Consider the following 26713-nt stretch of genomic DNA (forward strand, 5'->3'; position numbering starts at 1 on the left):
TGGAGATGCGGGGTATCGATCCCCGTACCTCTCGCATGCTAAGCGAGCGCTCTACCATCTGAGCTACATCCCCTTTTTATTTTATAAGTGTAACATTACTTATAATTACATTATTATTTCAGAATAATAACAATAAATGAATCTTAAATTTTAAGGATTAAAGATATGATTAAATTATAATAAAATGTAAATAATTGTCTTACTATGAATGCTATTACTAATGAAATTAAAATTATATTTAATGCATCATCATTTATCTTCTCTCGTATTCAATTCATGTGTAAAATTAAATTCCACAAACATATGCAACATATCTTACTTGATTACAAACATTTATTTATTTATTCTAAATGTTTTTTAAATTTATTTTTTATAATTATGAAGTAACAATTATGGACAAAGAGTATAGTTATTATCATTAACTAAAATTATAAATAAGATATAAAAACTAACAGTATACTATTTTGGCTAACACTTGTAATTATTATAAAAAATATATAATAATTAGAGTTATACTAAAATATGTAATAAACTATAGCAATATTAACAATTATTTAAAATTAAATATCCAAAGGCACTGCTAATTCACTTTAGATAAATAGTTATCGATTATTTTAATCTTAAAGGAATTAGATTTCATTTATATAACGTGATTAAATTATATAAAAGTTAATATTTAGTATATAACCTTATTCTAATTATTTTCTTAAAGACTAATATTTAAGTTGCTAATTGTGAATTTGGGGTTTAATGTTTCAACCTTCAATAATATGATATTGTATGATAATTTTGAGTCATATTGTTGAATAAAACATGTTTTGGCAAGTTATATTTAAAGGGAACTGTTTACAAAAAAATATTTTGGGTAAACTACCGTTTTGATTTATGAAAGTTATGAGATGTGAAATGTAGTTTCAAGACAAAACTCCTGCTTATTAAATTTATTAATGATTTTAGGATTATGTTTTACATATCAGTGTTAATTTTTATTAAATGATAATTTAAGAAATAATTTTGTAATGTTAATTTTGAATTTTGTAATAATTAATAGATAACTATAATGTTAAATGAATCATAACTTTTGTAATTATTAGTGCACTTTATTTAGATGACAAAAATACCCATAAAAATTATTTATTTTGTAGCTGATAATTTATTTGATATAAAAAATAAAAAAATAATTGTATTTTAATATTATTAAAATTAAAAATATAACTAAACACAAAAAAATTAGTAGAAAAATAATATATTATTTATTTTTAATAAAGAAACAATTAACATAATATTGTATGTATTAAAAAACATATAATATTTATTTTCTATTATTTTTTTTTTGTATTTATTTATATTTTAATTTTTAACAATCTTAAAATATAGTTATTGCATTATTTAATTATTTTTATATTAAATAAATTATCAATTATAAAATATGTAACACTTATGAGTATTTTTGCTTTTTAAATACAATAAAAATACACTAATAATTATTAAAGTTGGGATTTATTTAATATTAGAGTTACTTATGAATTTTTATAACTTTTACAAAATTTAATGTTGATTAACTATATCTTATTGATTTGCTTTTTTTTTTTAATAAGAAACAACTACTTAATTTAACTTTTAATTAAAAAAATAATTACTTTCTTTGTTTTTTAATGGTTAGAATAAGACCGGAAATAATTGTAAAATAATAATTTATTATTTCGAGTGTGCACAGGTAAAGATAAGATTTTTCACGAGCATCAATGAGTTTATTATGTTGAATAACAAAAACGAGGAGAAGGGGGTACATAAATTAAAGGGACTAAACAGAAAATATAAGTGATAAGTTTGGAAGAAATATGTGCTTATTAACATCGCGTTTTCGATTTAAACAAAAGCATTGCTTGCACGCAACTCAAAAGTATTTTCTCTTTGTTGCCTCAAAAAATATCAAAAAATATTTTAGATAAATAATATTATTTTGTCAACATTTTAAAAGGAAATAATTTTCTAGTACTACAATCAGATAAAAAAAAACTTTTACATAAAAAAAATCAGTACATTTTCCTTTATTGATTCCATTCCGCGTACATACGTCGGTAATCGATGAAGAAAATTGGGGTTTTGAAATTGTGGCCACCAGCTATTGTTTATGTATATGTAGTAAATAAACAACTGATGCTACGTTTTAGCTTTTATTGAACCTTACAGCACTTAAAAGCTATCCTTTTCTTTCATTAATTTTTGTTAACTATTTCGAAAAAAAAAATAATGAATGTACTACAAAAATTTAAAACCAATTAAGTATAAATATATTTTTAAAAATTAAATATTTATATTTATATTAAAAGTTAATAATAAATTGATTCTAACCGAAATATTTATTTTTTTAAATTTTGGATGTAATTGACTAAGTTGACGAACTCCTATCATAATGGAGATCATCCGAAATTAAACAAAAAGTAATCCACTCAAATAAAAATTTGGATTCATAAAAAGCATAAGAATAATGATTCCAAATTTCGGATTCATTTATTTATGTTTTAAAGTTTTTCATATAAATATCAATTAAAAAGTGACCAATATTATTTACAATAATAAAATAATATCAGAATATATTTATCTGAATTTAAAAGACTATTCAAATTATTATTATTATTATTATTATTATTATTATTATATTCTCCATAATTCTTAATATATTATGATTTTTAAAAGGAAAAGAATATTTTGACAATGTTGAAAAAATTATTCCTACTTTGCAACTCATTTTAATAATATAATAATAAATATTAAGATTTTAAATTAAAAATAAAACTAAGTACAATTAAAATACTATAATTTAGAGTTGTAATGATATTTTTTATTTGATGGGTGTCAACTAGTACCACCCGTTCTAGAGAGGTCAATTGAATAGGTACCCAAAACATCATAAATCAAGATGACTGTTTAAGACGTACAAGGGAAGTAGCACTCAACTCCCTGATTTTTGTAAGTATTTTATGCTTATATATTTAGTTAATTTGTTTAAGTTAAAAGTTATTTTTGGCTTAAATAATGATCATTGTTTTCGTTCGATTTTTTTTAATGTGATGCTATTTTTGTTAAATTTAGTGTATATTTTTAATTTGGTAGATTTTATTTATATTACCGTATCCCGTTTTAGTGTTCTACATTTTAAAAAAGTTACAATTACGAAATTTATTTTGAAGCTTGGAAGATTTAACGGTAGTGTGGTTTAGAAGGCAGAGGGAGACATATATGCAAACAACAAAGAGTAGTTGGCGGCAATGCCTACAAGGCGTCTCAAAAATCGCCACATAAATATGTTCTCACTTTTTCATCACTCAATCACAGAGATAAAAATAATACGTAATTCCATACATAATTATTACTATATGTTTTCATCAGAAAAATACATTATTTCTCATTATAATTTACGCAACATAATAAATCTAGAACATATTGTTTCACAGAGTTCACGTTTAAAAAAAAGTTCATTGTAATCATTTACATTTCAAAAATTAACCAATAAGAAGTCATTAAGATTTCAAAAAATGAATAAATAAAAAATGGGGAAAATCTAGGAAAAAGGAAAGTGAGTGACAGTTCAACTAAAAAAAAACTAGTATCAATGTCAAGGAAAAAAAAAACACAATTAAAAAATGCATTTAATAGAATCCCAAATCTGACACAGATAATTAATAAAGAAACAGAGCAAGGGGGTAGGGAGTGGAACTTCTTTCCAGTAGCAGCATCCATGGTTGCTGGTGGTGGAGAGTGTTTCAGATCATAGATTACACCGAAGAGGAGAACCTCAACTAACGGCTAAACCTTGTTCCTTTTATGACATTTCCCTCTACTCAGCTAGCTAAAGCCTAAGCCTATGGAAACCATTACCATTACCAATTCAGTTTCCAAGTTACTGCCTTTGTTTTTCACGCTCTTGTTTGTGGGTTCTCAGCTCATACATTGCAATGTCACCTATGATAGAAAGTCTCTTCTCATCAATGGCCAGAGGAGAATCCTCATTTCTGGCTCCATTCACTATCCCAGAAGCACCCCCGAGGTATTTATGTCTCCCATTTTCTTTACTCTTTTTATGTGTTTCAGCTTTCAACCTCTGTTGTGTTGTTTTGTTTGCTTCAAATTATGTGGTTTCAGATGTGGGAGGATCTAATTAGGAAGGCCAAACATGGAGGCCTTGATGTCATAGACACTTATGTCTTCTGGGATGTCCATGAACCATCACCTGGCAATGTACTACTCTGGATCTTCCTCTCTCCCCATTAATCAACCTTACTTTAAAAAAAGTAACATTTTTCTGGTTCTTTGTGATTTTTTTTTTTTTTTTTAATGTTGCGTTGCAGTATAATTTTGAAGGAAGGTATGATCTAGTACGGTTTATTAAGACGGTGCAGAAGGTGGGGCTTTATGCCAACCTTCGAATTGGACCTTACGTGTGCGCTGAGTGGAACTTTGGGTACATTTTTCTTCCATAATCCATGTCTCTCTATCTCTCTGTTAATGTAAGATTTGGTTGTGATTCTTAATGTCGTTCTTTAATGGTGTACTGTAGAGGAATTCCTGTATGGTTGAAGTATGTTCCCGGTGTGAGCTTTAGAACGGATAATGAGCCTTTCAAGGTTGGATTTGCATTTCATTCACATGGATTCTCTCTGTTGATTCAGGTCTTGGATAATCTGACTTTTCCGTTTTTCATTCTTAGGCAGCAATGCAAGGTTTCACGCAGAAAATTGTCCAGATGATGAAGAGTGAGAAGTTGTTCCAGTCTCAGGGTGGTCCAATAATTCTCTCTCAGGTATGCGATTCAATTCATTTTGTGGTATAAGTGAAGAAATGCTCAAAAAACTGACCTGGCGCTCACTTGCATTCATACCAATGAATCACTTTTTCAGGAGACAATCTTAAATTGTGTTCTTTTCTCTTATTGTCTCGTGTTTTTGTAGATTGAGAATGAGTACGGACCAGAGAGCAGAGCAATGGGAGCTGCTGGTCGTGCGTACTTAAACTGGGCTGCAAGCATGGCTGTTGGATTGGGCACAGGAGTGCCCTGGGTGATGTGCAAGCAAAATGATGCCCCAGATCCTGTGGCAAGTTCTCTCCTTCTCTTGCTTGTTTCATTTGCTTCCTTATTAATTTGTTTGAGGGTTGAATATGATCTATCCAATTCTCGGTTACAGATCAATTCATGTAATGGTTTTTACTGTGATGATTTCACTCCAAATAAACCATACAAGCCTACCATGTGGACTGAGTCTTGGAGTGGCTGGTAAGCTGTACAGTGTCTTACATTTGAAGTTGGTTCTGTAACTATAGATTCGGTTGGGTAATTTTTTTCCTACGATCACAAGGTTTACAGATTTTGGTGGCCCAATTCACCAGCGACCAGTTCAGGATCTATCATTTGCAGTTGCTCGTTTCATTCAAAAGGGTGGCTCGTATGTGAATTATTACATGGTTGGTCACCTTCTAGTTTTTCTTATTATTTTTATGAAAAAATACTTCCATTACTTGGATAAGGCTCAGTTCTGTTTCCTCTTGTGATGAAACATTGGCTGCGTTACTTTAAAATCTGAATCTCGCTTATGTTCTTAATGAAAAATGATAGTATCATGGAGGAACAAACTTTGGACGATCAGCTGGAGGCCCATTCATTACTACAAGCTATGACTATGACGCTCCAATTGATGAATATGGTGAGAAAACTATGCTTATAATGAGTACCTTTTTTTTTTATTATTTGTCTGTTCCGTTATTCATTGCCACTTATAGATATAGTTACTACTGAGCTGTGAATCATAGTTCTTCTGTTGAAGTGTATTTTATAAGTTGCGTAAGTTGCGGGCACAAAGATAGTTCATATTATAGTTTGTTTCATCCTAACCCAATGTGATGTGTTGTGTTTAGGTTTGATCAGGCAACCAAAATATAGTCATTTGAAGGAGCTTCATAGAGCTATTAAGCGGTGTGAACATGCTTTGGTTTCTTCGGATCCCACAGTTGCGTCGTTAGGAAATCTACAGCAGGCAAGTTGCCTCTGATGTGAAGCAATTGTCCTCTTGGCATTTTTGTGCTTGTTTATGATGAGTTAGTCCTGTCTCTGTGCTTGGAAATTTTCCAGGCTCATGTATACTCTTCAGGTACTGGAACATGTGCAGCTTTTCTAGCAAACTACAATGCAAACTCTGCTGCTACGGTGACGTTCAATAACAGGAACTATGATTTGCCTCCTTGGTCCATAAGCATCCTTCCTGATTGCAAAACTGATGCATTTAATACTGCAAAAGTAAGAATACTTCACGAGACCTTCTAAAGCTATGAATGTGATGAAAACATTTTTTCCCATCAGTATTATTTCTTGTCAGCCTTTCCCTCTGCACAAAGAAATTGACTGTATTGTTGTGTCTCCATGAAGGTGAGAGTTCAAACTTCACAGGTAAAAATGGTTCCTGTCAGTACTAAGTTGTTCTCATGGGAGAGCTATGATGAAGATCTATCTTCTCTGGCTGAGAGTTCAAGGATTACATCTCCTGGACTATTAGAACAACTCAACGTTACCAGGGACACCAGTGACTACCTATGGTACATAACCAGGTAATTTGCTTGATTTTCTAAAAGCTACCAAATGAACTGAATTTTAGTGTTGTCTGCATAATGACAAAATAAATTATGCAATGCCTATTGGAACAGGATGCTGATTTATGACGAAGAAATTGCTTTTTATTTTTCAAGGATTCCCTGAACCTAGCCACTTTTGTCATATTTCAGATTTAAATTCTTTATCAGATAGATTCTGTTATCCTTCCTTGTCAGCTAGCTTCATCCTTTAATCTTACTGTTTTTTCTGGTCGGCGTGCTGCAGCGTTGACATAAGTTCATCAGAAACCTTTCTTCGAGATGGAAAAAAACCCAGCATTAATGTGCAGTCTGCTGGAGACGCTGTTCATGTGTTCGTTAATGGGCAATTTTCAGGTTTTTTCCGATTGTAGTTGAACGTGCAGTTCCTTTGTTTGCAGATTGCAACTTTGCGTATTGAATGATTCTGAGTTAAACTGGTTTCTTTTACAGGGTCAGCTTTTGGGACAAGGGAGCAGAGAAGTTGTACATTTAATGGAGCCATAGATCTCCACGCTGGAACAAATAAAATTGCTCTTCTCAGCGTGACTGTTGGATTACCTGTTAGTACTGAATACCATGCTTGTAAATCCAACTTGAAATGGCCTATTATTTTCTAGTTAGTATATTTAGTACATTGCTTTGCTCGACCACTATGCTACTGGTCATTGATTGATTTTCTGTTTTTCACTGGAAGAATGTTGGTCGGCATTATGAAACATGGGAGACAGGGATCACTGGTCCAGTCTTGCTACATGGTCTCGACCAGGGACACAAAGATTTAACATGGAATAAGTGGTCGTACAAGGTCTGATGCACTCAAACTTGTTAGTCTAACATATGTATTCGTAAGTTTCAATTGATGGGACCAGAAAATGTTTTCTAATTACAATAGGTTGGCCTAAGAGGAGAAGATATGGATTTGGCGTCTCCCAATGGGGTATCGTCTGTTGATTGGGTTCAAGAATCACAGGGTACACAAAGTCGGTCGCAATTGAAATGGTACAAGGTGAGATAATAGTTAAGATCAGTGTTATTCATATAACAGTATATTTCTATCACATAATTTATCACAACTAGAAGCTTACTATTATTAAGTTGGGAGCTGCAGGCTTATTTTGATGCACCTGGTGGAAAGGAACCACTGGCTTTGGACCTAGAAAGCATGGGTAAGGGTCAGGTATGGATCAACAGACAGAGCATAGGGAGATATTGGTTGGCCTATGCAAAGGGTGATTGTAATTCTTGCTCCTATTCTGGAGGCTTTCGTCCTGTAAAATGCCAACTTGGTTGTGGCCAACCCACTCAACGATGGTACTGCTTTTCTTCTGTAAAGGATATCGTATAAGCTAATAACATGCTTTATTATTGAGTCTTCTTTAACATTTTGTTACTGTTTGGAGCCGTTGAGCTTGTGCAGTCTGACATGTCAGTGTCACGTGAAAAAAATAGTGCGCAACCTTTTATCATTTTGTGTGTTTACCTTTGGTCGTGTCGGTATCATTACATTTCCTTCCAGATACAGTAATGATAATGCCACAACCTTTTTTTGTGGTGTGCCAGATCCAATGCTGCTGAATATTATTTTATGCTAATGATTTGAAGAATGGAGATTTTACCAGTTGTTGTGTTTGGAATTTGGCAGGTATCACGTTCCGAGGTCCTGGCTAAAGCCAACGAAGAACTTGATCGTAGTGTTGGAAGAATTAGGCGGAAATCCTTGGAAAATATCTTTGGTGAAGAGAATGGTACATACTCCGGCAGGTCATGGGCAGTGAACCCAATTCAGAGAATTTGAAGAACCTGAATAAGAAGTTGTGTGTCCACGGTCGCTTTCGTTGGGATTGGTTGAAACAGAGGTAGGTTTGGAACAATAAGTCATCGACTTGGCAATAAATCAGCTTGAGTTGGTTAAACCGTTTAGGGCTGCAAGTGTTTTATCGTTAGTTCTATTCTATGGTTCCCAACACCCAGATTATCTGTAATTTATTCTTTTCAACTACGACCTATGTATCATCTCCTCTTCCGCTGGTTTTTCTTAATAAAAGTTAAATACCGTGTAAGAATAACACCATTGTCTTCATTTGGAATTAAAGTGGTGTCAAAAACCTTATGTGTAAAGTTAATGTCCTATAATTATATGGAACTACAATCTCTAGATAACTATAAAATATATATATAATCTAACAGTGATATAAGAGTTGATTGTTTGGAGTGACTGACTGTATAACCATAATAAAAAGGATCACCAAAATGACTGACCGCATAATTATAACAAAAAAGGAGTCACTCATACATTTGAAGGGAAATATATCCATATGAAAAGAAAAAAAAACAAAAAATAAGAGACTCACATTTGATGAGAGATTGTTGGGAATAGTCAAGTGAGTCAAAGTTCCACATTGGATAAAATAGATAAAGTTAAACACTATATAAAAATAAAGACCCATAACATCATTGTCTTAAAATTTTAGGATTAAAGTGGTGTCGAGACTAATATCCTAATCATATAGAATCATAATCTCTAGGTAACTATGACCGTGATTAAACAAACAATATAACCCACCACATTCTTTATTTCCATTCTAAATATTAGTAGTCAAAGGTTGACTTTCCTTCCTTTATGATAACTATTAAATACTTTATGAACGCCTAAATTACTAAGCAAACCTAAGGACCGGGTTTCTTCTCATGCTAATTTAATTTTATAAAGAATATAAAATTATATAAAAAGAAAATATTTGGAAAGAGAAGTTTTAAATAAATTGAAATAAAAAAAAATGTATTCGAGTAATTTATTGTTTAATATTAGAGAATTTAAAGTTTTATTAAAAAAAGCAGGAATTTGTAAACTTTTTATATTTTATCTTTCAGTAGAAGCTCGATTAAGATATCATGAATTTGATTTGAGTTGGAACATATTCACATTAACACTTTAACAAACTAAATTTCAATCGCGACATGTTAAACTTGACACTCTTTTTTTCGATTCATTTACACATTAAAGTTATATTTTATTAGTTTACAATCAATGGGAGCTGATATTTTTAGTTTTTGTTAGCTCCCTCAATTATTTTTATAACAAAATTTAGAAATCAAGTAATACTTAAAAAAATCTTAATAGTATACTATTTAGATAACGCAAATATGCAATGTGATTACAACTTAAATAATTAATGTTGCAAGTTAAGTTTCAATAATCAATTGTAATGAAATAATTTAAGATATAAGTGCAGTAATAAGTTTTATTTATCAAATTAAAGACAGGGATTGTACTGTATGTCTCATCGGTCGATCGGCCAAACCTAATCCCCAGGCCCATTGGCCAAGGTTGGAAATCTTATACATGAAAGGCTATCGGTCGATCGGCCTCATAAATAAACTGTAGGACCATCGGCCAATCGGCTCTGCCAATAAATCACATAGCATCGTTAAAAGACTATCAGTCGAACGGCTGGTGAACAAGCTGTAGGACCATCGGTCAAACGGTTAAACCAATAAGTCAGGTCCATCGATCCATCGGTAACGCTTAATCGAGCGACTCTGATCCCTAATGGCACATCGGTCGATCGGACAAGCATGAGCAACACCTAAACATAACAAAGGACAAATCAATAGACCAACCGTCGGTTGATCAATCTCTTCAGACTTGCGTAATCCTTTACATGCGTACGTCGGTCGATCAGCCATACACGAGTCGTTCACGTTAAAAACAAGACACGACTAATCTGGTCAAGCGGCCATCGGTCGAGCGGTCGAACAACCAATCAATCGGGTTAATTAACGCTAAACGAGTCAGTAATCTTGATTAAGGGGTCATTGGACCGTAATTAAGGAACCCTAATCACAGGCCCACACCGAAAACTATAAATAGGGCCCAAAGGTAGGTTGGTAAAGATCTTTAATTCGCATTTATTACAGCAGTTACACTGATACACCGATCGGCTCATTACTGACTTAAGCATCGGAGTCCTTTAGACAGGTACCTCGATCGTCATCCCAACCGATCAAGCGAAGGAGTAGATTTTCTTGGAGAAGAAGTTATCGCTGTGGTGAGAAGTGGAGTAAGCTTGAAGAGGTTCTTCAGTAGGCTCTTGGCCCCTACCCCCGAAACAGTGATTATCTAATTAAAGACTGAAAAATTATATATATGCATATAACGAGGATTGTCAAGCTATTTATTTATGGGTTAACTCGTATCACTTCGTTTTTAGTGGCTCAATATAAGTGAGATTATTTTTCAATCCATTTTATCATTTCTATTATTTTTAATTCTAATGACCAATAATATTTTTTCTGATATTCACTAATATTGTTCAGTAGGTAACATTAGTTAATATTTATTGTCAACACCAATAATGTTTTTAACTTAAATTAAACACAATTCTTTTTCTTCAATATCAACATATATTACTTTTAATCAATGTTATTTAAAATTGTTTTCGACCAACATTATAATACGATATCTTTAATGAAACGAAGAAAAAAATTAAAAATTAAAAAATTAAAAAAATCATAATTTTAATATATTTATAATTTAATAATTTCCATATTAAAAACTTTTACATATGTTTATTATGAATATACTCAAAGAAAATGAGTGCTAAGAAAGAAACTCGTTATTACCCTCATTCTGCTTTGTCTTTTGTGCTGGTTAGCGTCAAGTGTAAGCGCACTAAGCCGTTATTGTGTGAGGTCAATGTCAGGTTGTTAGCTTTTTTTTTATTTTACAGCTGTTACATTTCTTTCTTCTTACATATATTTACAAAATTATGACATAATTTTTATCTATTTATGATAATATGGAAAAGATATATTTAATTAAGTTTATTTTCAATGATATAAGTTTAAAGATTCACATCACTAATTGTTTATATAATAAATTATATATTTCTATAAGGTGTTTAAAACACTAACTTTTGTGTTTAAATATACAGTTTGTTATATCGTTTCAGAAATAAAGTTGTTTTTTAAACTTTTTTGAAAATATTTCTTTTACTTCTCTTTAACATTCTTCTTCAAAATTATTAACAACTCTGTGTAACATGAAAGTATTTAAGTATATTATATACTGTTTGATATTTAATAATATTGGCATATCATTTTCAACAAATAAAAATAAGAGATAGTTTAATTTATGCTATAGGTAACATCAAATTCATTGCAATTTGAGTGGGTTTCACGATAATTAGTTTAGATTAACACCATGTCAAATTTATTGATTCAACTGAACAATTGTTATGTTTATATTATTTAAACTTATTTATTGTAAATATTTTAGTTCAAAACTAGTTTTATTGTTTTCTTTTACTTTTTCCACTCTTCATTTAAACTCTATGGAGAAAATATAATTGATTATTAAGCCACATTATTTAAATTTTATTTTTTATTAATCTGTTTCAACTATTTTCTTTCAAAATTATTTTTGATGCTTTTCCTGTCTTTCAAAATTATTTCAACTATCAGAATTTACAATATCCTTGGGATTGATTTGAAAACCATGCAATTTGGGACAAAAAGTTCCCTTCAAAATACACTTCCAATTATGTCTATAGGAACATTCTTTTGACTTTTTTATTGTCTTCTGGTTTTCTTGGTTTTTTTCATAGAAAAATCTATTTTTCTAATAAGGATTGAAACAATCATATTGTAACAGAGTCTAATTACAGATATATTAATTATATAATTTTATTTCCTTAAAAATATAATATTATTTGATGAAACAGTTATATTATCTGCAGAATATAGTTTGATGCATTACGTGCTGATTTATCGGTTCCCTATAGTTCATTGTAAACACTTCGTAGTTATAAGTTGAATTACATCACAATCTAATCTTTTACATATTAAGTTATCGCCTAAAATTAAAATGAATACTATTAATGGTGACATATGCAGGGGCACTGCAACAATTTCATTTATACATAACTCAGTCCATGTTTTACTAACTCCATAACCAAGCTGAAATCATCCAAACAGATTCAAAAAACAGTAAAAGCAAAATGACTTGAAGAAATACATTTATTATTCTAAACACATTCATTCATATGGAACTAGCAGCAGCAGCAGGCTCTGAATGCTTGACTATTGCCTGTTGCAGCTCATCTTTCTTGGCTCCCACAACCTTGTCCACCACCTTGCCCTCTTTCAAGAACAGGAAGGTTGGCATAGCTTCAACCTTCCACTCTTGTGAAACAGACTGAAGAACCAAAGTGATTGCAAGAATGAATTAGGAAATTCCTGATAATGCTATAGGATCTAGAATAAAATGAAGTAAATCATGTTCTGTGAAAGATTTAGATGGTCATATTCACCTCCAGTTCATCTACATCCACCTTGAGAAAGGTGACATGGGGCAGCTTTTTAGCAATCTCAGCTAGGATTGGAGCAATGAATCGGCATGGACCGCACCAAGAAGCGGTGAAATCCACCACAATCTATTCAAGAAATTTCATTTCAGTATTCTTAAAATTGCGTAATGAAAAGATAAACCATGTTAAAGAATCACAAATGAAGGCAGTAACGACACAGATCAAACATAAGCCACATTTTAAAGAATCACGAATCGTGCTAATCATGACACAGATCTTCAATAACCTAATAAATCACAAAGGCAGCTAAAAATTTCATCAACAAGGGTACTTTCAGGGGATCAACATCCTCTGCAGCTACTTCTAAACAGCAACACCCCATACTAGTTTAATCAAGACAGTACATGCAATTGAAACTTCCATCACAGGCACTTCAATTGATTAAATATATCAAAGAATCCAAAATTCCCAATATCAAAGTAGAAAGAGCAACTCTAAGATAGATCACCACAATAAACAGTCTTTTCAAAGGTTGGTTAAAAAATCAAAAGCTAATGTGAAAAACCCTAACATGCATAATGCTGTGCAAATTAAGACATAGGAAAGAGGAAAATGAAACTAGAGAGGAAGTTAAGGAGTTAAAAATTACCAGCTTTTTGGACTCTTGTCCCTTTTTGAGATGTTCTTCCCACGCACTGACGCTGTGAACACCGATAACTTGTCCCTCTTCGGCGGCCATTGTTCTCTTTCTCTTCCTCTGCTTCTTTGGATTCTTTTCTTTTTTTGTGGATGCAATAGGGAAGAAGAAGTCCCTACATATTTATAGAAATAGATTTCTTAATATTAAATATTAGTACAAGAATACGCGTTTATTGCGAGTTCACATTTAAGCGGCGCAAGTCCCCGTGTCAAGGGCTACCTAGTAATTTACGTTGTGCCTCATGGATGACGTCAGGGACGAGAGAGAGTGTAAAACTCTCACACCTATTTCTTTGTTGTGGCGTACAATTTTTATTCGTATTCATTAATTAAATGTCGGATACATTTTAATCTCAAACTATTTTTGTATCCAATCTTTTATTAATAATACTCTATTAGTTTGAATAACTATATGTTTAACAACAACCTACTTGACAAAAAATAAATAAAGTCAAATGGTAATTGAAATATTATTTATAAATAAAGGGATAACATAAATAAGAAAAATAACAACTAATAAAATTAAATATTCTCAGAGTTTACCCTTAATTAAATAAGGAGGATGCTGTATTAAATAAACACCAACGTTTCCCTTCCTTCTTTCTTGAACTAGATGCTTTGAAACAGATAGTGTATATTTTGTAAATTTCACGCATCTTACGGATCTTAAAAACATTTTAAAAACTTCAAGTCTCGTTGACTTTGTCTCGAATATTTATTACTTGATATCAAGTTATAACTTTGCCTTTTCAATTTTTTTTATATATTTTTACAAGTTTATAGCTTTAGAATTTTACAATTTGACACCCTTATAATCCAACAATTTTAGGGTTCTATAATTTTATACCTTTATTTTATAGTTATATTGTTTCATATTTTATTCTTTTATGGTAATAAATTCACATTTTTATAATTTTATTATAAATCAAAATTACTGATCAATTTTTTCTCATCAATAAAATTTGTATTTTTATCTTTTTATTGATAAAATTATTACAGATTTAAAAACAATAATCATAGATAAATTTATCAACAAATTTTACAAAAGTCAAATTAGCGATAAATTTATCGATAAATATTTAAAAAATTTAATTAGTAACAAATTTACCGATAAAATTTATTGATAAGAATTATCAATATAATTTATCAATAAATAAATATTATAAACTATCAATAAATTTTATCAATAAATTTATTAATAATAAAAATTTTAATTTATTAACAAATTTTATTGATAAATTCATTATTAATGAACGTTTTCATTAATTAATTAATATTTTTAATTATATAATAAAATTCGTAAACTATCAAAATTTTCATTAGATAAAATTCGTCAACAATCTATCATTTTCTTGTAATAATTATATAAAATGATAAATAATTGAACTAAATTTGAAATAATCTATAAATAATCGAAAGTTAATAAACTATAAAAAAAGCTAAAAACTAAAATATTTTATGTGACAGAAAACCTTAGAAAGTTTACTCAAAATAAAATATAATTCATTACATTAACAATAATTGTTTTATTTGAAACCGATGATATATTATGTCATGATATCGATTACTATGATGTTTTTTCTCAATTTCAAGTTATTTCTATATAACAATAATACGAAATAAATAATAACAATGATAATAATAAGAACAACATAAGTAATAATAATGAAAATACTATTAAAAATATAATTTTTAAATTAAATACTCCAAAAATACTATTAGTCTACTTTTTGTTTTACATAGTTTATAAAAAGATTATTTCTATTTATTTATTTTTCAACCAGATAATATTTATTTTTATCCACTTCTCTCTTATTTACGTGTATAATTGGAACAGTGAGAGTTTCAATTAGTTAAAGACGTCAAAATAGCATTAATAAAAATTATAATTCAAGTATTAAATTACGTGACAATAGATCAGTATATAAAAGAAATGTATGTTGAAGTATGATATTAGGATTCAACACCAAAATCCAAGTAAGTTACGTGTAAATAGATGAAATCAATTTATCATACATGATCTTGATTTTGATTTTGTTTTATTCATTGAAAGATTGATATTCATATGACACATCAGCATTCAATTGTGTTGACCTTATGATATATATTTTCTTAATGAAAATATTATAACTCATTAAAAGATTATGGAGGTTTTGAATTCGAATATTGGGCCAAATGTTAGATTAGGCCCAATAAAATTTTTGGGGCCTGATTTATCTTGATCTAAAATTGGCACGTGGTATATCCAGAACCACAAACAAAAGAAAATCTTCTATCATATGCTTAATCTTCATTATTATTATGTCATCCACATAATCTTATTTGAACTCACAAAATCTAACTCCAGCAGGGGGAAGCTAGCCACTGTGAAGTTCAGAACAGAAAATAGTAATAATAAAATTAGCAAGAGGTCCAATAATAACCACACAACAAAACTCTGTCTGTAACATTCACTTCTACTTCTGCGTTTGCTTCTCTTATATTCTATTCTAAATTTCTCATTGGAAGAAATGGCATTCCCACAGCTTATCCCTTCTCCTTCTTCTTCTTCTTTACCTCACAAACCCTCCTTAAACCCTACAAAACTATCTCTAAACCCTAAATCCCCAAACTCTCTGCACAATCTCAATCTCGCCGTTCTCCGCCACCGCTGCCGGAAGCCTAATTCCACTCTCCGCTGCTCTGCCTCTTCCTTCTCCGAGAAGCACCACACGAACTCCCCCAACTCCGATGACGTCGTCGAGCTTCCTCTCTTCCCTCTCCCTCTGGTCCTCTTCCCCGGCGCCATCCTCCCATTGCAGATCTTCGAGTTCCGCTACCGTATCATGATGCATACTCTCCTCCAAACAGACCTCCGCTTCGGCGTCATCTACACGGATGCCGTCTCCGGAACCGCCGCCGTTGGCTGCGTCGGCGAAGTCATAAAGCACGAGCGCCTCGTGGATGACCGCTTCTTCCTCATCTGTAAGGGCCAGGAACGGTTCCGAGTGAACAGTGTGGTGCGCACGAAACCCTACCTGGTCGCGCAGGTGACGTGGCTCGAGGACCGGCCATCTCCCTCCACCGACCTCGATCTGGACGGGCTGGCCACCGAGGTGGAGACTTACATGAAGGACGTTATCCGGTTATCCAACCGGTTGGGAGGGAAACCGGAGAAGGAGGTTGGGGATTTGAGAAGAAACCTGTTTCCAACGCCGTTCTCGTTCTTCGTTGGCAGCACCTTCGAGGGCGCGCCAAGGGAGCAACAAGCGCTGCTTGAATTGGAGGACACCGCCGCCAGATTGAAGAGGGAGAAGGAAACATTGAAGAACACTCTTAATTACCTCACTGCTGCTTCTGCTGTTAAAGATGTTTTTCCCTCTTCTTCCAATTCTTCTTGATTGGTGATTTATACTCTATACCCAATGTATTGTTGCTTGTAAGTGTAACTTCGTGGCAACATATTGAGAAAATAGATGTAAATTCTTTTCGTGCGAAAACTCTGCTTGCATTTTTGTTCTTTACTGAGATACCTATTATATATTGCGTTGCTTGATAGATAAAGATGGTATATGCCATTTGATCTGCGGATTCAATACAAGTAGTGCTGCAGGCTAATAGAATATTTAATCTGTTTCATTTCGCCACCTGATGCAGACAGTTAGATGCATATTCTGTTTTAGAATAAAAATGCACATCAAATGAATTGATGTTCTTCTATGTTGATGATGTTTTAGTAATGCTTTTTCTATAACTTGCTCTTTTAAGTGCTCAGTGGATGTGAATTGTTATGACTGTTCATCGACTTTAAGCGTTTCGATTTTAATAGGATTTGCAATTTGGGAATTATTGATGTTGAGACAATGTTTAGTTTGTGCCTAGAATTTTGTTGAACATATTTGATTATTAGTTTCAAGTCTGTATCTGCAGACTGAGGTTTGAGGTGTGCAAACTAAGATCAGAGCATCACTAATCCAAATTAATACAATTGGCTACCCGATTTTCACTTATCCTGCAAATGAAAACAAACATCTACATTGGCAGAACTGGCACTGATGGAGGATTCAGGGTGGTTTATATTGTCACTATCTGTCACCTCCCTGTCTTAGCTCCTTTTGTTTTGGGCTTAAAAATTAATTCTTCCATTTTCTAAAGTAAAGAAAAAATAAATGCCTGTTTTAGTTTTTATGTTATTTTATAACCGAAGTTTATTTCAACTTATTCTAATCATATACTTCATTTATGTTACAGTTCATAATCAATTTCAAGCATATGTGTGAAAACGCATGCATCATGATGTAAAGACCCCACAAGTTAGCATTGGTAACATTTATTTTGATACGAAAATCCCATACGAGATCCATTTTCAGACACGCACTTCCGACAACTTTAAAATGGACAAACTCCCAATGTAGATGCACAATTTTAGAAGCTAGCGATTGTAGCTAAAACAAAAACGTTTCCTCTATAATAGAACGATATGCTATTCGGGTTGTACAAGCATTCCCTACATGCTTATCCAATCAATATCCTTACACAATATCGAATATAATCCATTTGTCAACACTTGATTCCTTTTGAGCGCTAATAGGCTACCCGTGATAAAATAACCCATTAACACAAATAAATAGGATAGCAACTATGAATCATACAAATGGATGGTGTTGAAAAAACTTCAATGAGATTTCCAACCTCTTGGCTTGTTGGAGAAATCCTGATTTCCTGATGTGATTGCTGTGGTCCCATTTGTAATCTGCGGTATAGAGAAAATCAGTAAGTATATTTGTTTTATTAAAAAATGCAATGCTAATTACACAATTTTCTGATACATTCTCTTTATGTGGATGAATACAACGTGTTAGTATTTCTTAGTAAAGATTGCATCAAATGGTAATGAACTAAAAATTGTGAATTGAAATATGTTTTAGTGGAACATAAACGTCAACAAATCGATCACCCACGTTTTGGGCACCATATTAGATCATTTAATTGTGATGATGAGCACAGGTAAGAAGGAGTTAATACTAACCTTTAAACATTGGCTCTTTTTTGTATCACAAATTGGATAATCCTGGGGGCAACAGTGCCGCCTGTCTTTACAACACACAGCAGAAGTTAACCCACAGCATTTCCAAGAAAAGCATATTCCAAGAAAGCTCGTGGCACAACAACATGTTTCTCCTTCTGAACAGTGAGTGAACAGATTACATCTTACAGGAGCTGGGGGAGGAGGAGGATTAGGATTGGTCTTGATAGGATATGAAGCTAATGTGTTGATTCCACATATCCCTTTGGAATCGCCACTGTTCCGTATCATGTGTATGTAACCATTCATTCCCCAATATTTTCCCCATGAGTTCTTTACAATCCAATAATCAACTCCATTTTCTGAACCATAACCTACTATCAATACTGCATGATCCAAAGCAGTTGAACATGGTCCGGAGAAGATACCCTAATACATCAATATTTTATAGCCACTGTTAATTTTAAGATAGATGGTACAGATATATGTGATAATAATACAAATAAGTCAGTGCTCATATTGATCACTGGATTACCAACCTGTGAGTACAACTGGAAAGCTCTATCACTACCACATATGCCTACACTCACAGGCTGTGAAGCAACGGCCTTTAGTATCTCTTCCTCGTTCGAAGGCAAATCAGCATAATCATCAATTGTAACAATACGCCTTTTCAACTGTAGATTATATGCAGGAAGAAAGGGTGAAAACAGATAATAAACATACTAATATCAGCAAAACAAATAAACAGAAAAGGAAGAAAGGAAAGACAAAAAATTTCACAAGCAGTTTTCTGGTTTTAGACCCTTGGTAGGTACCAGAAGTCACATTAAACACTGATTAGTTTCAGTCAAACTCGGTGGACTCATTAACAAGTTTTATCTTCTTCTTTTCTTTCCACTTGATCTCAAGTACTGGTTAAAGAGAAATCATACTATATGGTGCTTGAACCAACAGGTGTGGGTATACAATTGATAGACTGAAACTTAAGAATTCAACATTTTGGAGGGAAAGCGGCTGAAGAAGCAAAAATACCTTGTCCTTATTGCAAGGCCGTTGCCGAGCTTGATATGGATAATCATCCTCTGTATCAATCCCTTTGTTGTCAATGATAAATTGGTATGCATAATCCATGAGTCCACCTTCACAACCACTGTTGTAGGATGTGTCACAATCTACCAATTCTTGCTCAGAAATGCTTTCAAGAGACCCAGTAACAATCTTATTTATACCTTCAATTGCACCAGTAGCTGAGAACGCCCAACATGCACCTAGATAACACACATCTTAAGTTGTCACCGAATTGTATCATGAACAAATCATAGTGACAACTAAAAAGTCCAAGAAGAACAAATAGCATGTCACCAAGAATGACGAATTCAAAATCAACTAATGAATTTTTTGCACAATATACAAGAGAGATAAGTAGCTTTCTTGTATCAAAAGTTTTTTAACTAAACCGGATTTTCCTTGAAGGTCTTATGCCACGAATTGGCAAAATCGTAAAACCAGCTGACCATACAATAGTTGTTTGTCAAATTAGAGGCCAACTAAACACTCCCTAAACTCCTAACAGTAATCTGGCTATGCCTATTAAACATTTAGAAAAAATAATTATCTCTCTGAACCTACTCACTAATTATAAATATAAATGTTGGAATTTCGATTTGAGATTAGCATATTCCCAAAAGCGAATTCATCAAGTTAAGATTGTTTCTCACTTATATATGCTAGAATCTCTAGCACGCCGTGAGCATCAAATTGGTAGGATTCCATATTCAGAAACGGTTGGTATAAACCACCCAACATTTACAACAACTAGAATATGCATTCATAGAATCTTAAATTGACCAAACTTCATAATGAGATTATATCACTAGTTAATGTACAATCTCTAACGTAACCTTTAGGCGAAGGATTAAGTATCTCCAATATGAAATTTCCACAACTAATATATGCTAGTGGGCTATAATAGATGGTACAATAGAACCTACTAAGCTACAGTAGTGTATAACTTTAACTTCTTCTTTTTTCCAAAAAGTACTTACTAGAAGAAACATGTGGCCTAAGCTGGTGTCTGATACAACTTCAAAATTGAGCTCATGGAACGAGAGTTAGGTACTACTGCCACTAATGTTGAACGATTAAGAAGAAAAAGTATTTGATAATTTTGAAAAAGGGCGTATAAAGAAGATATAGGGAGTACCGCAGGCTCCTTGGTCTTTGACAGGTGTAACAGCGCCACTCTGTCTCCAATCGATCTCAGAAGGAAGGTGTAGAAGCTGATGGGGTTGTTGATTCTGAAGCCGCTTGAATCGAAGCATGGAAGGGGAAAAGCCAAGGCGTGAGGTTTTGAATTCATGGTGGGTGAGATCGGCGAATGCGTTGAGGGAGAGAGTGTAGGTGGAATTGTTAGCATTGGCGTTGTGGTTGTGTTGCGAGACAAAGGCATAGTTGTCCTCGAACACACGGAACCTGTAGCGTTTTTCTTCCTCGGAAGAATAGGTTTTGGCGTGTTCCTTGCACCACCTTTCGAACAGATCGGAGGTGTCGGAGGCAGAGGCGAAAGGCAAGAAGAGAGTGAAGAGGAGGATGAGAGACAACAACAATTTCATCGGACCTTTCGTGGAAAATCAGAATTAACAACGCTGAGTTTGAGTTGGAATTCCTAGAAAGGAGGAACGTAGGTGGTAGAAGGTTTGAGGAAGCTACTTTTGGATCGATTCTGGACATCCAGTGATCCACACGGTCCCAACTCCCAACTACAAAACCACACTCAATATATGTTCTATCCACTTAAAATTTAGTATATTTCATTTATAAAAAAAAAGTAAATAAACATGTTTGTCTCAAAATTGAACACGCAAAAGAGTGTACCTGAGGCATATGATTTGTTTTAAAGACTGCGTGTATGTAATATTAGAGTCTGGTCTAGGATCAGAAATTGGGTTGGTCCATTTCGTTTTAACTCATCTAATATTTGGTCTGCATAATAATTAAGAGCTAATTTTTCTAATTGTGTTGATCTGTATTGCATAATATCTGATCTGTAAGTCAAGTCAGCTGGTTGGTTTGTATAAACAAAATTAAAAGAAAAACTATGCAAATGTTATAATAATTGTCCTATTTTAATGTTCTATATTTTGAGTGCATTGTATAAATCTAGGAATAAAATTGAAATAAACTAAATAAATTATTATGTGGAAGTTAAACCTTTCATAAAAATAAATAATTATTATAATTAATTATAATATAATTAAAAATATTTAAAAATAAAATTGATTTAATAAAAGAAGTTGGAAGAAAAAGTAATTTAATTTGTTTACCAACATTTAAAAGATATGAAATTTGTTCAGATTCGATTCAAGTCCGTCAATCATTATTAAAAACGATTATTGTTAAGAATAATTACCAAAAAGGTAAAACATGTCGAAAAATAATATTTAAATTAATAATTACACTTCACATCTAATTAATTATATGATTAATGCAAAATAAAAATATAAAAAATGTACAAACTCAATATTTTAATCTTATTTATGCGGAGTGATTTATTTTCTTCTCGTACTGTCTATTTGTTTGTCTCATGTTAGTGTTTATGTTTGCCTTTTCTTATTAAAAATCTATTGGCAAATATTAATTTTGTGAAAAAATATAAGAGATTTTAGTTTACCCCTTATATTGACGTGTGTGTGTGCCTAGTCATATAAATACTTTACACCTTCCAAGAATATGTTCTCATAGTTAAGACGAGGTATTAACTATTTAGTAAAAACTAATTTATACTGATATTTTTATTTTCGCGAATACTGGAGTCCACATTTATGACCTGTCAGTTGTATTCTAAGTTCTAGAAGATACATATATGTCATAAAGTCTCTTTGACCTACCATATTCATAACGTGTGGTAATTTATGTGTACCTTCCTGGTCCCAGTTATTATGGGGTATAAATAAAATAAACCTTAACATTTTGATTTATTAGAGATACTTAATTTTAAATATTATTAAATTCTTAAAAAACTAATTATATAATATAAAATTTATTTATATTAAATTAGAATAAATACAGGTACTATATATATATATAAAATATTATATTAATAATATGAGTAATATTATATTATTTAATAAAAAATTATATTATAAAAAGTATAATTAATATTATAAAATGTAAATAAAAAAAGAATTTCTTTTATATATTATTGTAATATAATACCGAGACTATGGTAGTTGAAAAATAAAATCAAAGAATCTGATTTTTTGGAATAAGAAAAAGGTTGTAATTGGTTGATTTGGTTCAGTGGGTCACTCGCTCACGTGCACCCGGCTGACTCAGCAAACGAGTTGAGAGGCAGGTCACGTGTTTGCTTTGAGAAAACTCACACACTCACCACACGTTGGAGTCATCACGAACACGGACGGTGTGAATTGCAATCGGATCGTTTCGTAGCCACCGCACCTCAGTCTCGTGACTGGCGCCTCCTTTCACTGTTCGCTTCTCTCGTCTTCTACCAAACCATGGACCTCGATCCTCGTCAATACGAAAACGTTGTATGTTTCTTTCTCCTTGTCCGTGCTCTACTGTTTCGACTTCACTTTCTTCGTTATGATTTTATCTTTTGCGACTGTACTGTGTTGTCAATTTCTCATATCCCGATCCCCTCTGTGGTCACTATTCACTTCCGTGCTCCTTTCACTTTTCGTTGTTCGTCGAGTCTTATTTGTAGAACTCGTAGATGCTTATTGAGGTCTTGACTACAGTGGAGACCCTCGTGAGTAGTTGCCCTGTGGATATTAATAATATGTTGTTTCTGCGATAAAAGATTTCTTACTCTCTGGGAAACTCTCCGATTAATTAATTTCTGAAAGATATTTCCCAACCCTAATTTCTCATGGTAGAAAATTGAACAGAAGAGGGATTGGAAACATGGAATGTAATATTTATCCTGCTCTGTATACTCTATGTTGCTCTCACATGAATTACTACTATTATGCGTTTTTGCTCCGGTGATTAAAACTTTTGCCCTCAAATTTATGTTTAGGAGAGAATGTAATTCATCCCCAGTGGGTTAGTTGAGTGGATAAGGCATGGTTTTGCATGTCTGGGTCTTTGAAACCATCACTCGTTTCTTTGGGATGAAGTGAAATTAAGTTCCTCGTTAAGTGTCTTTGCGTCTAGAGACTTCACTTTTCACTTGTCTTGGATTTGGAAGTCACCCCCTTCTAATTTTTATCTACAAAAGGAAAAGAATTGAGCTGAGATTCAACCCTTGTAGTGTGCATTGTTGGGTTTCTGTTTTTGAATGGTTGATTTTCTGGTTCCATTGATTCTCTTACTGTAATTAATCCATAATTTTTTCTTGGTTACTTGAATTTACAGGCTATAAATGATAATGACATCCACAGTATTGTTCTGTCATATCTTATACACAATTGCTACAAAGAATCGGTAGAATCATTCATTACTAGCACTGGGACAAAGCAGCCCGCAGATTATTTGGAGGACATGGACAAAAGGAAAAGTAGGTTTGTGTTTATTTTTGGTACACAGAATTCATTCAAGATTTTTTTGGTGTTTTCTGGTTATATTTTGTTTGCCTGCTTATCCTAGAATTTTGTGTGTACACTAAGTGTTCATACATCACAGGTTTTAAGAATTTTTCAAATCTAAATGCACGTTGTCAACCCCAACACGAGCGGTGCTTTAATACTACATCTGTGATTCTTTTACTTGAAACGACTTCTGACTTCTGTCTTAAAATATATTTGAATTGTGATTAGACTTTTTTTGTTTGTTTATGGTGTCACTTCCTGAAACTTGGAGTGAATCTGGTTTTGGTTCCTTAAATTTTAAAAAGTTCATTTTTGTCTCTCAAATTTATAAAAATATGTGGTTTTAGTCCTTAAACACTAAATTAGAGTGACTAAAAACAACCTTAAATAAACATTTTATGTCCTTCAAATTTATTATTTAGGGATAAAACTATTTTTTGAACATTCAAGGGCCTAAAAGAACTTCTGTAAGTTTGGAGGATTAAATTGAGATTTGTCCTAAATGTTAGATTTCTTGTGGATCTTTTTTACTATGTTAAGATATCTCTACCGGGTTTCTATTGACATTTTAAGATATCTTACTGTGACACAAAGGGTGCTGGGAAATTCTCCACACACCTATGAAGATAATTAGGCTTTTTATTGGATCTTATTATTACTAATGAAAACACTTCATCATGATGATAAATTTCATCTTTTCTTTAGGAATCTTTCACTTTGCACTCGAGGGGAATGCACTCAAGGCTATTGAGCTTACTGAGCAGCTAGCACAGGATATTTTAGAGAAGAATAAAGATTTGCAGTTTGATCTACTAAGCCTTCATTTTGTTGAGCTTGTTTGCTCCAGGAAATGGTGAGCATAATTTAATTGTCTCTCAAAGAACCCGTAGACTTCCTACTTTCATAGAATTTCATTTTATTGGCAGCACAGAAGCTTTGGAGTTTGCTCAGACCAAGCTGGGCCCTTTTGGAAAGGAGCCCAAATATATGGAAAAACTTGAAGTATGTCTGAATTTCACATAGTTTTTTTGTGATCTACGTGTGTGACTTTGTGTGTGCTTAAGATTGAATTTTTATTATGCTACTGTTGTTGCAGGATTTTATGGCCCTTCTTGCTTACAAGGAGCCAGAGAAATCCCCAATGTTTCATCTCCTTAGCTTAGAGTATCGGCAACAGGTTGCAGATAGTTTGAATCGGGCTATTCTTGGTTGGTTAACTTGTTATCTGCATATTTTTAATATATTTTGTTGCAAATCATGGAACTTTCTCCTATCAATGTTTAATGTGATTTTTTTTTCTGTGATGGTGGGTAATTGGCAGCACACTTGAATCTTCCCAGATACACAGCAATGGAGAGGCTAATACAGCAGACCACAGTTGTTAGACAATGCTTAAGTCAAGAAGCGAGTAAGGTAATGGGGGTAGCTTATGAAATTTAAGAATTAATGCAAAGTTCTATCTAACCTGCAAGACCTTGGATTGCTGATCTCTTCTGGACCAGTAAAAGGATATGTAGCCAGCTACTATAGTATGCACAATTGGTGTTCAAACTGATTCTTTCATTATCTTTGCAGGATGGGCCTCCACCATTTTCTTTAAGGGATTTTCTCAAAAGTTGATGGAGAGTCGATTGGGAAATGAAAAGCCTATCTTGTCACATATTGGATTGATTAATGGTTTTATCATAGGTGTAAAGTTTTTTAATACCTTTTCATCTATAAATTATTTGCTGCTAAGCGATCTTGATCTTTTTGGTCTTGCTGCAATTTTGTGAAGCATGAGTAATCCATGATTAGCTATGGCAAAAAGATGCAATTGGAACCGGATAGAGATGATCCTTCCTCTCTGAGGCAGTTAGTTGGTTTCGTTTATGGCTAATTTAAGTTATTTTCTATCCATTACAAGTTTGAACAGACAAACTAATTATCACAATTCCCTTAATTTAGATGATTTTTAATCCATTAAGGTTGAGCTGAAGTGTGTACGAAAAGTTTGCGTGTCTGGATTAAATTTCTATGTGGTCATTGTATGATTTTATAATTTTATTTCAGTTAGCACTCTCATTATTTTGGTTTGAGAGACTGTCGATATTTCTTTTATGATGCACAATGACCGTTTAAGTGCCATTATTATTCAATAATGTAATTTTGATTATTTATCCTCTCATGCCCATAGACACAATTTTTCCTCAAAATAAAATAGCTTTTTCTTCCTGTACCCATGTAATTGTTGAAAGACTTTTATTTTTTGTAAACGTGGCTTTTCTGTTTAGTAAGTTTTTTAAAACAAGTTTTGTGGATAGGATTTTAGAAAAAAACTTTTGGAACTAACTTTTTGGTATGCATAAAAAATATATTCTAGAACGAGTTTTTTGGAACAGTATATTCAAAATAAACTTTTAAAAGTTTTTTGGAACAATATTTTCAAAATAAACTTTTAAGAACACATGATACCCTTCAAAACGAGTTATCCAAACCACCTAAATGCATTTCATAACGAATTCTTTAAAACTTAATTTCTG

The 26713-nt window shown here is 32.5% G+C and overlaps 4 protein-coding genes and 1 non-coding gene across 6 annotated transcripts; 2 read left to right on the forward strand and 3 right to left on the reverse strand.

The window, feature by feature from the left end:
- On the reverse strand, window positions 1-73 carry TRNAA-AGC (transfer RNA alanine (anticodon AGC)). The gene has a single exon. It is a non-coding gene; the product is annotated as a tRNA-Ala (tRNA).
- Window positions 74-3701: 3628 nt separating this feature from the next.
- LOC114195955 (beta-galactosidase 5-like) lies at window positions 3702-8690 on the forward strand. Its single transcript, XM_028086409.2, has 18 exons — window positions 3702-4051; window positions 4147-4242; window positions 4353-4465; window positions 4562-4628; window positions 4712-4804; window positions 4953-5096; window positions 5187-5275; window positions 5358-5463; window positions 5615-5702; window positions 5914-6032; window positions 6128-6292; window positions 6422-6600; window positions 6869-6978; window positions 7075-7184; window positions 7319-7429; window positions 7517-7630; window positions 7733-7935; window positions 8267-8690. Exons 1-18 carry the CDS (start codon window positions 3869-3871, stop codon window positions 8397-8399), a joined length of 2223 nt encoding a protein of 740 aa, XP_027942210.1. The 5' UTR covers window positions 3702-3868; the 3' UTR covers window positions 8400-8690.
- A 3814-nt stretch (window positions 8691-12504) lies between these two features.
- Window positions 12505-13801, reverse strand: LOC114196119 (thioredoxin H-type-like). Its single transcript, XM_028086650.2, has 3 exons — window positions 13582-13801; window positions 12936-13058; window positions 12505-12820 (listed from the first exon to the last, which is right to left on the reverse strand). The coding sequence occupies exons 1-3, from the start codon at window positions 13669-13671 to the stop codon at window positions 12665-12667; spliced, it is 369 nt and encodes a 122-aa protein (XP_027942451.1). The 5' UTR covers window positions 13672-13801; the 3' UTR covers window positions 12505-12664.
- Window positions 13802-18049: 4248 nt separating this feature from the next.
- XBCP3 (xylem bark cysteine peptidase 3) lies at window positions 18050-21404 on the reverse strand. Its single transcript, XM_028047319.2, has 5 exons — window positions 20843-21404; window positions 19672-19907; window positions 19176-19313; window positions 18640-19065; window positions 18050-18363 (listed from the first exon to the last, which is right to left on the reverse strand). Exons 1-5 carry the CDS (start codon window positions 21249-21251, stop codon window positions 18286-18288), a joined length of 1287 nt encoding a protein of 428 aa, XP_027903120.1. The 5' UTR covers window positions 21252-21404; the 3' UTR covers window positions 18050-18285.
- Window positions 21405-23016: 1612 nt separating this feature from the next.
- On the forward strand, window positions 23017-26269 carry LOC114196322 (LisH and RanBPM domains containing protein). 2 transcript variants are annotated; one of them, XM_028086929.2, is made up of 7 exons: window positions 23017-23189; window positions 24019-24160; window positions 24897-25044; window positions 25118-25193; window positions 25288-25399; window positions 25513-25604; window positions 25767-26269. In XM_028086929.2, exons 1-7 carry the CDS (start codon window positions 23157-23159, stop codon window positions 25809-25811), a joined length of 648 nt encoding a protein of 215 aa, XP_027942730.1. In that variant the 5' UTR covers window positions 23017-23156; the 3' UTR covers window positions 25812-26269. The 2 variants fall into 2 exon arrangements, with proteins under 2 accessions (XP_027942730.1, XP_085522329.1); XM_085666203.1 differs by lacking the exon at window positions 23017-23189 and adding an exon at window positions 23207-23410.
- The last annotated feature ends 444 nt before the right edge of the window (window positions 26270-26713 follow it).

The sequence above is a fragment of the Vigna unguiculata genome, chromosome 9 (genome assembly GCF_037176805.1).
Source record: "Vigna unguiculata cultivar grain cowpea cultivar isolate G323 ecotype 2 chromosome 9, ASM3717680v1, whole genome shotgun sequence".
Lineage (NCBI taxonomy): Eukaryota > Viridiplantae > Streptophyta > Magnoliopsida > Fabales > Fabaceae > Vigna > Vigna unguiculata.